Genomic DNA, 12,824 nt, shown 5'->3' with positions numbered 1-12,824 from the left:
CAAGTTAAGGGTACGTGGCCTCTGAACACTGGGCATTATTCTATGGCCAAAGGGAATCACAGCACCATGACCACGACGGCCCCTGCGGGGTGGCCTGCCTCTGCCTGTCATTTTTTTTTCGATTAGTGGTACTATGCGTGCAAGCTACTGTGACAACAGATATGAGTGGCACTGTGCACTGGCAGAAGTTGGCAGAGTAGACGCTGTAGGCCTGACACACACGCTTGCAGACAACTAACTGCTATTCAATCTATTACAGACAAAATTGTATATTTTTTTTAAATGTACACTACTGTTACACCAGATATGAGTGCCTGGCAGGCCCTGAAACGCAAACGTGTGAAGGAAACTGACTGCTATTATTTCACAGTCAAATTTCTATTTTTTTTTTTATGTACACTACTGTTACACCAGATATGAGTTGCACTGGCGTGACACTGTGCCCTGGCACGCCCTGAAACGCACACACGTGAAGGAAACTGACTGCTATTATTTCACAGTCAAATTAGTTTTTTTTTTTTTTTTAAATGTACACTACGGTTACACCAGATATGAGTTGCACTGGTGTGACACTGTGCCCTGGCAGGCCCTGAAACGCACACGTGTGATGGAAACTGACTGCTATTATTTCACAGTCAAATTTCTATTTTTTTTTATGTACACTACTGTTACACCAGATATGAGTTGCACTGGTGAGACACTGTGCCCTGGCAGGCCCTGAAACGCACATGTGTGAAGGAAACTGACTGCTATTATATAACAGTCAAAAAAGTTTGTTTGCTTTTTAAATGTAAGCTATTGTGACACCAGATATGAGTGGTGGCACTGGGCAAGTTGGCACAGTATACGCTGTGAGCCTGACACACATGCTGGCAGGCAGGCAACTGCAATTAGATTACACAGGAAAAAAAAAAAGCAGACTGATGTTCTAGCCCTAAAAGGGCTTTTTGGGGTGCTGTCCTTACAGCAGAGATCAGATGAGTCCTTCAGGACTGTATTGGACACTGAATACACTAGCCTAGCTATCGATTTCCCTATTAAATCAGCAGCAGCTACACTGTCCCTCCTCTCACTAAGAATGAAGCTTCCGAATGAATCTAAAATGGATGCTGTCCAGGAGGTGGGAGGGTCTGGGAGGGAGGGTCTGCTGCTGATTGGCTGGAATGTGTCTGCTGACTGTGAGATACAGGGTCAAAGTTTACTCAATGTTGATGAATAGGGGGCGGATCGAACATCGCATATGTTCGCCCACCGTGGCAAACGCGAACAAGCTATGTTCGCCAGGAACTATTCGCCAGCGAACTATTCGGGACATCTCTACTAGTGTGCAAATTGTTTGGATTCAGCTATCTGGCTGAAATTCAGTACTAATTCAGGCTCATTTGGTGTCTGATTTGCAAAATGCATTCATTTTTAAATAGTGTGAACAATGCCTGGATTTTGCATTCCGAATATCCCCATATATAGCCGGATGGTTTTGCCCTATTCTGTATCGGGCTATTTGAACATTATGGAATAACCCTGACTGTTTCTTTAAGAAACCCTTTACTAAAATATATGTGTCATCCTATTTTGGTATATATTTGTGCATTGTTAATTACTAGAAAGAGAGTGAAGGGAAGAGAGGGAGAGAGAGAGAGAAAGTGACCTTTATACAGTCATCCAGATAGTTGAAAACGGAAGCTTTGAGATTGAATAACTCTCCCAGGACCACAGAATATGGCAGACTCATCTCCACAAAGAATGGCTGAAAAGCACGGACGTATGCAGGTGCAGAAAGGCCAAAGCCAGAGGGTCCGGTACAGAATATCCCTGCACTCCAGTCTGTGATGGTGTCCGGTACTGTAACATTAAGGTCTGCTTTTCCCATTTTACTGAGTGACAAAGGAGAGAGAGGTATGAAATTAGATTATATGAGATGAACCTGGCAGGATGCAGAGGAAAGGAATACCGTGTAAATTAAAAGATGTGAAATTGACTTGAAATGTATCTCATTAAGCACAGCATTCTAAGTGGCACCTCCCCTTATCGCAAATGTATATTTTCCTTTTTATATATGTTTTGTTATATTTTTTGTTATACTTTATTGATCTTCCTTCTTTTATGCCCCTTTCCTACCCATCGACAGCTGTCCTTAATTTTTCATTTTCATGCCCTCTTTAACTTCCTTCTTCCAATTCAGTCAACCCTGTCCTTCCCTATGCAGCTTAAAATATATTATATCACAACCGTTTCTTACTACTTGTTCTTCCTTTAGCCTTCCATTTTTCCCCTGTCTCTTTAATTTCCTTAATCTGCCATCATGTCCTGCCTATCTTCAGTTTTCCTTCAAATTGCACCTTTGTTCCCATTTTTGGCTGCTTTCTCTCAAATCTCCTCAGATTCTACTCAGCCTCAGATAGTAGTTTATAATCATGTACCTGAGCTGTCTTACCCAATTACCATAAGTTTCCATAACCAGGTTTCAGGGAAATCTTCCCGAACATTATTTTCAGGAGCCGGAATTGAGTCAAATTTGATCTGTGGTGCATCAACAGCTAGGACTTCTTGCGCCATCAAGACTGTTGAGAAAATGTAAAAAGTATAATGTATTCCTTTGGCATGATCTGAAATGCCGAACATTACCACCACAAAACTCATTGTCCAACACTATATATGGCAACTAAAGTATAACCTAAAACCTAAGACTATTTACAGCACTGGAAGTTAATTTGCCAATTATAGGAATGTGCCATCTGTTAGATCATAAGGTTTGCAAATCAGGTCCCTTACTTTGCATCCAAACCTACAGCTTTGTTGCATTGGCCAGGTGTGAAACCTTACATTTGCATGTGGAATATTTCATATATTTCAAGACTTGCTGGTTGCCCACTTGTTGGCCGCTTTTGCTTAGCAAACCTTGAGCCCTCTTCATATGCTAATCGACATTTAGGAGTCAGTCATATCCAAAAAATATTAATAATAATGCAAAGATGAATAATCATGTCTCCTGGATACATATTCAGAATGCTGAGGGTATTCCCTACAAAAATAGTCTAAAGCAATTTGGGGGAATTGGGGGAATTGGGGGAATTGGAAAAGTCGTTTTTTTCTAAGTCGCAGACAGGTCTTGTAAGGAGTCTTTGGAATGTATACATTGTAACAATTCAACAGAATAAATATAATTTCTGTACCAGGTGTACTGTAAGAAATATTGAACTTTTTCCTAAATTATTTTATAACTTTTATTTTTTATTATTATTAATATTATTTATTTTGTGTTTAAAAAAGGCCAAAAGTGAGATGGGATTTGTCATAAAAAGAATCCTCTAAGATCAATTTTACCCCCATATTACTAAAAGAAGGAGGGAAACCTATCTTGTGCCAGAGACATATTTACTAAACAGTCAGTGGCTGCTAACTGTAATAAAAAAAAAAAAACTAGTGACTGAAAGGCCCCTGTACATTAATGGGAGGGATCTTAAAAACATGATGAAGAAATCAAAAACTTGACACTACAAAGTTATGTCCATCTTCACCCCATGAGGGCACTGCATAGAATGCACTTCAAGTCAGGAAAAAGCCTTTATAAAGGCTACAGCATGCTTTGAATTATTAAAGCATGTAGGCCAAGTCTCACTTCTCTCCAGACTTACTGAGGGAACATTTTCCCCTGTTTAGTAAATAGCCCTCACAAGATGCCAATGGGTGGGGATATAGGAAAGGGATATTGGGCTTTTCACTCCATTTTCCAACTGCTCTGTCAGTGATCTGTCCATCCTCATTATTACATTTAAAGTCCATACCACTCAATTCCCATTTCCCCTTTGTAATTTTACAAGTCCCATCACCATGGGCTGAGGTTTTTCTAGTGACTGGCATAAATGGCTGCCCAGTCCTTTGATTTAATTGTTTAGTAGATTTGCTGCCACCTGCCTCATGGCGGATTTCGATTTTGTTTAAAATTGGTGTTTTGTGGATATTCTGAAACCTATACTTCGTACAGGGTTCAGATGTGAAAAGAACTGATTTCAACCTGGACAACAATCTGGTGTTTAGTGAGTTATCCTTTTAGTTTTTTCCATTTTTGAGTACTCCCTAATAGCTAGTACTTTCTAACGTACTCAGCCTAATGGCATTCATTTTGCCAAGACACATGACAAGCTGATCTTTCCAGGAATCAAACCTGTGACTTTGAAATATTGTTGCAGTCTTTTTTTTCTAATCACTCAGCCTGACGCTTCAAGTAAAGGTTGAAGAAACATTATTAAAAAATATGGCACTACTGAAATACTTAAAGTTTAAAGTATCTTGTTTTATAGTTACCGGGAAGTTTAAATTGTAGCAAGGGGCACATAGTTCTTTCAGGTGGCTTCTGAATGAAAGCATTTGTCAGGATCTTTACTCCTACATCCTAGGAAAGTTTTGAGAAGAAAAACGTGACAAAGTAAAATCTAGTGATGATAAATAATGCATTGAACGTTTTGGAACTGTAGAGAGTCCTTGAAGAAAAATATGAAACAGACAAATAGAACAGCAGAGAAAGTTTATCGTGGAAAAAGATGGAAAGACAGGTTATAATACCCTGAAGAGACTGAGGATGTCCGTAAACTGAGTATTCCCATTCAGCATGCCGTCAACTGTCCATGAGTAACGTCTCATGCATGGTAATGAATTAATTTCATCAATTCTACTATCATATCCGGAGCGATCAGAAAATTGGAACAGGCTGTACACCTAGGAATATTATCATAAATGGATCATGGGGGATAATGTGATAATACACAAACATAACATAACTCTACAGTTATCTCAAGAAATAATACAAAGCATAATGTTACAAATACATGGTCATAAGATGAATTTTGGCATGTAATAACAAATAACACTGGATAATGTGACAATATATGAGCAGAATACGACACTTGGTGGATTTCATGACAAATAACACTGGGGATAATGTAACAATACACAGGCAGTACATGGCACTGGAAAAGATTTTATAGCATATAATTCCAGGGTAATTTTAGAATACATGGGCATCACGTAACTCTTGGGATATCATGAAAATAATACCAGGGACCAATTTTCTGATTCTGTACTAATTTATTATCACTCATTTATTATCAATTCATAGTTTGAAAAATGTCCCAATATCATACTTTGTATGAAAGGTCTACGTTATGTGTCTACTTTTTTGTCCAACTTTCTCCAAATTCTAAATGCAAATTGCATTCAGTTAAAACTCAAACTGATGTTACGGCCTGAGTTTAGAAAGGTTTATCCAGTCTCTCTGTCAGTGACAAGGCTATCCATGACCACCTTGATTCACACATCAGTTGTGAATAGAAATAGGCACAACTTCACTTATACCCCATCTTCACAGAATAGTGAAGACTCTTTACAGTGTTACATGACAATCAATAAAGTCCTTAGATGGCTGCTGAGACCGCTCAATTTTGAGCCTGTCTATGTTGAAAGCTTTAAATGATCTAGTTCTTTTAAACTGACATTAACACATGCATCCACAACAGTAAGAAGGACAATAATGCCTTAACTTAGCAGATCATTGATATTGTGAAGGCTTTTTTCACCAAATGTCAAACTTCCAAAATCATCTTGACTACCAACAGATTAATGCGTTCCTTAAAGGAATTGTGGGCAGACATATGTACATGCACTCCTTCAGATCCTTTATAGCAAACTGCATGGAAGGACAAAGGATACCATTATCAAATTCCATAGCATTTACTGACCCTGTGCACAAAAGACAATAAACTTGATGCACCATGTGTTGGAATTTGTCCCCTCCATCACTATCACTTCAAAGAGAAACATATTGTAGAAGAACAGGAGAACAATCTGGAAAAGCAAGCAAATACATTTCAAGACTGTTCTTGGACTATGTGCACTACTATGCAGCGTGGAGGTCATTTTGTACCAGCATTGCAGGGGATAGCCTGTTATGTGTCTCTGTCAGGAAATGAAACCTTTTGATCACAAAGTATTGCTGTATCTGTAGACATCTCCAGATCCCTCACCCCTGCTATGCCTGTAGCCAGGATTCTGATAACAGATAAGAACCCAGCACATTGGATCAAAGTGTTGAGTGCATCAAAGTGTGCCTTCTCAATGAAAATTGTTCACAATAACATAATAAATATGACGGGTGATCCCCAAGAATAATGTGAGAAAAATAAATACCCAAATTTAATATGGCAAATTATACCTGTGGATAACAATAATAACAATATCTAACTTTTAAATGGCACCTTGGAATGTAATGACAAATATTACTAGGGATAATTAAAAATAATACTTGGTTATATTAATATTATTGCAGTACTTCGTGGGGATAATGACAGCTAGGTATTTCATATAAACACATAAAATTGTTGTTTTATCACCTTGTCAGCTGTCAGTTCCTGATCAGTGTAAGAAATTTGAACACTTTTGTCCACAACTCGTAGACCACATACTGAGTCAGCCGATGCTTCCATATGTAAATTGAGTAAAGTTTTTGGGAGCGCTTCTCTCACTGGGAATTTCAAGTTCACCTTCAACAAAGAAAATAACACAGATTTAATGTACATACCTTAAACTGCACAGTGTAATGTATTAGATGTGAGCTCAGAGCAGAGATATTTTTTTTCAAAAGTGAGTACAGAGTAGAGCGAACTGTATGAGTAGTGAGCAAAGAACAGAAATTGGTGTAAGAGAAGCGAGCTCAGAGCAGAGCTCACTGTTTGGGAAATGAGAAAAGAACAGAGATTAGTGTATGAGAAGATGGTTCAGAGCAGAGCTCACTCTATGAGAAGTGATCAAAGAACAGATCTTAGTGTATGAGAAGATGGTTCAGAGCAGAGCTCACTCTATGAGAAGTGAACAAAGAACAGATATTAGTGTATGAGAAGATGGTTCAGAGCAGAGCTCACTCTATGAGAAGTGAGCAAAGAACAGATATTAGTGTATGAGAAGATGGTTCAGAGCAGAGCTCACTCTATGAGAAGTGAGCAAAGAACGGATATTAGTGTATGAGAAGATGGTTCAGAGCAGAGCTCACTCTATGAGCAAAGAACAGAGATTAGTGTATGAGAAGATGGTTCAGAGCAGAGCTCACTCTATGAGAAGTGAGCAAAGAACAGATCTTCTTGTTTCTGATGTTGTCTGGATACACAGCTAAGCATATGCGAGCTCAGTGATTAACTACTGATCTTAAAACAAAGTTAGCGTATGATTACTGAGCTTAAAGCAGTGTTTATTTCATGAAATGTGAGCTCAGCACATATCTCACTGTGAGGGTCAACCCATCACGTCACTAGCTTGGATACCGAAACGCATCAGGTGAAGTTGGCACAATATGCTCCCTACCACTGTCCTTACACAAGATACTTTGGCCAAATTCATCTGCAAATATCGCTTAACAGACTCCATTTTGCCCACGTTACCCATAGCAACACTAGCATCCCTTATTCCACAGTTCTATTCAAAACTGTGGGAAAGACATGACATCAGGTCCATTTCACAGCTAGTACAAGTGACAGGCATACTCAAATTTGCAGATTTGCAAGAACAATGCACTTTACCCAAAAGCTAATTTCTCATATATGCAACTACACTCATGGGTGAAGAAACATGTTGATTTACTTTAAGAAATGTGAAAATAAGTTAAAACGGATGGATGAAGATAAGATCAGTCTTAGGCTTAAACGAGCTAAACACATTATATACATATTAGAATGAAAAAAACCTAATTGCACTAAACTACGTGATATGCAAGCCTGGGAGAAATAATTGAAATATAAATCACTTGACTCTCAATAGAAACATATTATCTCAGTGCATAAACAAATCACCCTTTGATATTCATACATAGGACTAACCAGAAATATTCTGTATTGCTGCTATTTAGTTCCTGCCTGCCTCCTGCCTACACCACCGTAATCTGAACATTCCAGCTCAATGTTGGATATGTCTACCTCAGGGATAGGCAACCTTCGGCTCTCCAGATGTTGTGGACTGCATCCCCCATAATGCTCTTACACACATAATGCTGGCAAAGCATCATGGGAGGTGTAGTCCAAAACATCTGGAGAGCCGAAGGTTCCCCACCCCTGGTCTACCTGAAACAGGCACCATGCTGCACCATGCTGGTGGGCATGTCCAAAGTTATACTGGGTCGATTTTGTAGCTCTAATTTTAGTGTGTAAAGGCGCTAATCTCCCAAAACACCTGAGATATTTCCACTACATCTATTCCCTAAAAATATTAAGAAAGAACAGAGGTATTTAATATACCACATTCTTATTGCTGCACTAATTACAATCACCAGAAACTGGTGAACAGCAAAATGTCCCAACGACCTACTCTTGTATACAATTCTTAGACTGCTCCAAAAAAATATGAAATGATGGTGAGGAAGGCTCTTGCAACAACTACATTTTGGAAAGCTGCCTGGCTACAATGGAATTACTATTCACTTAAATCATTTTACAGCTCAGTATCCACCAATGATTACCTTGAAGAATATAGCCCAGCCCAACAGCTGTGCTTATAATTAATAATTTATCATTATTAAATACTCATAATTTATAAATGCTCATATTTTGTAATTGTTCATAATTGGTTAATGCTTTCATAATGTATAACTGTTTACATAATTCATACACCTACTCACATTTTACAACCTATACAGACACTCATAACTTGTCACCGGAAACATGCAGTCCGTGACATATGACTTATGAGCTATAACCTTTGATCGGAAATGTATGAGATGTAACCTTCACTCCGTGGTTTAAGCCAAGCATCAAAACAACCAAACAACCTTTTCCAGTAACTTGCCATTTAACTTTTATCACGCACTCTGCACCATGCAACCTGCACTATGTAGGATAAAACGTACAAGGAAAGGTTAAAGGATCTTAACATGTATAACTTGGAGGAAAGACAAGACCGGGGTATATGATAGAAACATTTAAATACAGAAAGGGAATCAACACAGTAAAGGTGGAGACTATATTTAGAAAAAGGAAAACTACCACTGCAAGATGACATAGTCTTAAATTAGAGGGGCAAAGGTTTAAAAAAAATTTCAGGAAGTATTACTTTACAGACAGGGTAGTGAACACATGGAATATTTTTCTCTTTTCTGTACTGTACTCATATACTAGCGTTATCTCAATGTTTAATGTGTATGTGCACTTTGATTAATTAAAAAAAAAAAAAAAAAACTAGTAAAATTATTGTGATAAACCTATGGCATGAATGCCACCTCTGGCACTCCAAGGCTAGTTTGATTTGCCATATACACCTTGATGATTTGCACACTCAGAATATCATCATGTGGATAACCAGTATATGAAAATGCTGCCCCATTGTATGAATAATTTATATGTTGCATGATTCCTGATTTATTTACCTGATATACCACCTGGAGCATTTAATTTTTTTATATACTGCTTAGCAGCACTTTCCATGTATTGCTAATCAATTAGTTTCAGTGACATAAAACGCAGGGTGGAAGTGGCATCCCTAAACTCTTTTGGGGGAGTTGAGATAAGAGTTGAGTTAAAAGACGCCTCAATTCCTGGGACTCATAGAGGGGCTTGAAGGCCAGCTTCCTCCCCACAGACTATGGCCCATGTTCTAGAACCCTCTAAAAGTTCCAGGGGCAGGAGGATATATAAGGGTGCTTATTTTGCCCCACCAGCTGAAGCTGGTTGAACTCGGGGGATCACCAGGACTTATTGCCCACTGAGCGCCTGACTGGCAGATACCCTGAGACTCTGGAACTATTTATTGGATCAGAACTGTGCAACGATCTGATGAATCTTTGATCATGTGTCGCTCAGTCCCCAAGCCACCAATCACAGCACTCTTCAAAGAGGATGCCGGGGAGGTGATGAGGCATATGGGGATATCCTGGACTTGGGGGCTAACCTTCTGGGGGCTCCTATAATGCCTCTGAATCTGACCGTGAGACAAAGCAAAACTGTATGGAACTCTGTTCCAGATTAAAGGATGGCTGTGAACCAGTGGAACTTGTTATCAATTGGGCTGTGTACCTCCCAGGTTGGTGGAGATACACAGGCTAAGAAAGAGTTTTTTTTTTTTTTTACATGTAGGAGATAAAAAAAACTGTCAGCCTAGTGTGAAGGCCCCAAGTGAGAGAGAAAAAGTGGGTAAATGGGGTGACTGATTTAGAAATGTGAGTCTGGCCACATTAAATCCATTACTTTATTTCTACAGTTGATGAAACAGTCCAGCTGTTATCCTAATCTGCCCATTGAAGATCTCCTATCACGCTATTTACAGTGGTCTTGTATACAGATATTTCTGTCTTTGCTCCGGGCTGTGTGTCTCTCACTGTGTTGCCCACTAGCAACGGAACTACCACCATGTGTCAGTCTGTGTATTATTGTGTGTGTGTGTGTGTGTATGTATGTGTCAGTAAACGAAAAAATAGATAGTGTAGCGCTTATATAATATTTAACATACAAGTAGTAGTTACCTAAAAGATAGATGGTAGTCTACATCCAAATACAGTCTTATAAGTGTAATGGATCAAATGGAATGGCTCTGTAACAGTGTAGAGAAAATATCCACATAGTGTAAAACCTTACTGGCATAAAAATAAATAAAAAATAGTCATAGGAACACTCACAAACATAGAGCTATAAACCTAGCTCTGGTGTGGATAGCTTCGGGTCCTTTTAGGCGACCCACCCCTATACTGGAATTCTGTGTGTGATCCTAGGAGAGTAGGCACAAAGAGAGACCGCAATAGGGTAGCACAGTTTATATCCAGATGAAATAAAATGGTGTGTAAGAGATATACTTACAAACCTAGAGCCCCTATGGCTCTGCAGTCTTGAAGTGTGTAGTAAGGGACTACACTCCCTAAAATGCCCTAAGAAGTCGCCGGTCACCAGGATAGAAAGTAAAATACTTTTATTGGATACACTTTAAATATAGTAAAACATTAAAAGGGAACAATGCCCGCAATAAAATCCCAGGACGCGTTTCACTACAGCGTTTAGTTTCCTCAGCTGGGTCAAAAGACGAATGTGTCCACACATTCGTCTTTTGACCCAGCTGAGGAAACTACACGCTGTAGTGAAACGCGACTTCTTGCATTTTAGGGAGTGTAGTCCCTTACTACACACTACAAGACAGCAGAGCCATAGGGGCTCTAGGTTTGTAAGTATATCTCTTACACACCATTTTATTTCATCTGGATATAAACTGTGCTACCCTATTGCGGTCTCTCTTTGTTTCTACTCTTCCAGGATCACACACAGAATTCCAGTATAGGGGTGGGTCGCCTAAATGGACCCGAAGTTATCCACACCAGAGCTAGGTTTATAGCTCTATGTTTGTGAGTGTTCCTATGACTATTTTTTATTTATTTTTATGCCAGTAAGGTTTTACACTATGTGGATATTTTCTCTACACTGTTACAGAGCCATTCCATTTGATCTATTACACTTATAAGACTGTATTTGGATGTAGACTACCATCTATCTTTTAGATAACTACTACTTTTATGTTATATATTATATAAGCACAACACTATCTATTTTTTCGTTTATTGTATTCTCTGTGTCTTATGGGAAGCCACTTTGTTCAGTGTTTAGCAGCTAATACTTAAATTTTCTCTTTATATATACCTCTATACATTTTTTACATATTAGCGCTGGTACCTATTCCCCCCTTTTATGTATGTGTCAGTGTTTGCATCTGTGTGTAAAGGGGTGTGAATGTGTCAGTGTGTCTAACTGAGTGTGTCAGTGTGCATATCTGTGTATCAGTGTTTGTATGTGTATCTGTGTGCCATGGTGTGTGAATGTGTCAGTGTGTGTATCTAAGTGTGTGTATGTGTGTTAAGGGTGCATGTATGTATCAATGCGTGTATCTGAGTCTGTGTCAGTGTGTTTAAATATGTGTATATGTGTGTGTGTTAATGTGTATGTACATCTGTAAGTTTGTAAGTATGTGGCAGTGTATGTGCATACATCCCAACTAACACATCACATGCCAACACCACATGCAAACACACCTCTATTTTTAAACTCCAAAATTATATACAAAAGACCACTTTATTTAAACTCCAACACTATACACTAAAGCAAACCAGCATTTAAAAGCTTACACTACATGCAAAAGACCCCTATAATGAAATGTAAACACTACACACAAGTGCAGTAAATGCAAATAAATCCCTACATGCAAACACATACTCTATACAAAAGCATGCTTACATTCAAACACATAAACACTGTTCACAAATAAAAACCTGCAAGGGTGAGCAAAAGGTAGATCACAGTTGACAGAGCATCATTTGAGTTGTACAACAGATGGGGATCTACCTTTTGGTCACCCTTGCTAGAGGGGACCCAAAAACATTTCTTGCACCTCCGCCTTCTCTACATTAGTTCTGCCACAGTCTCTCACTGACCTTGTTGGGAAAGCATGTCTCTGTCGTGAAACGCAGTCTGTCTGCGGTCATTGTCCCATTATTCAGAAGAATATAACCAATCATCTTTGGTGCTGGACCAAAATCGGATGTGAAGATGATAGGTAGATAGAAGGCACCTTTCACAGCTATATGAAGAAATGAGATTAGTACTGGATGTATCATCCAAAACCTTATTGAAGCACGCATTCATGTTACAGTGGAACCATCACCAATGAGCAGCAAATATCAATATGTAATTAACAAGAACCCCTTAGTTAAAGGAACTGTACATATTGATAGTTCATAAGGATTACACTCACGGTTTGTCTTGGTAAGAATAATCGATCTTTGACCAGATACCAAAATCCCAGTTCTTCCAATAATC

The 12,824-nt window shown here is 38.8% G+C and overlaps 1 protein-coding gene across 1 annotated transcript in view; it reads right to left on the bottom strand.

Moving 5' to 3' along the window:
• The window catches only part of LOC134574693 (alpha-2-macroglobulin-like protein 1), a gene marked incomplete at its 3' end in the record, with an annotated part of 117,709 nt that overhangs the window by 33,565 nt on the left and 71,320 nt on the right, over positions 1-12,824 (bottom strand). Inside the window, exons 16-22 of the mRNA XM_063433812.1 lie at positions 12,760-12,823; positions 12,440-12,585; positions 6,387-6,536; positions 4,564-4,716; positions 4,306-4,393; positions 2,435-2,561; positions 1,649-1,874 (exon numbers count right to left, since the gene is read on the bottom strand). Coding sequence (XP_063289882.1) covers positions 1,649-1,874; positions 2,435-2,561; positions 4,306-4,393; positions 4,564-4,716; positions 6,387-6,536; positions 12,440-12,585; positions 12,760-12,823 — 954 coding nt within the window. The remainder of the gene's footprint in view (positions 1-1,648; positions 1,875-2,434; positions 2,562-4,305; positions 4,394-4,563; positions 4,717-6,386; positions 6,537-12,439; positions 12,586-12,759; position 12,824) is intronic.

The sequence above is a fragment of the Pelobates fuscus genome, chromosome 10, assembly GCF_036172605.1.
Source record: "Pelobates fuscus isolate aPelFus1 chromosome 10, aPelFus1.pri, whole genome shotgun sequence".
Lineage (NCBI taxonomy): Eukaryota > Metazoa > Chordata > Amphibia > Anura > Pelobatidae > Pelobates > Pelobates fuscus.
The sequence above is the reverse complement of the archived record's forward strand: the minus strand, read 5'-3'. Positions and strand labels throughout refer to the sequence as shown.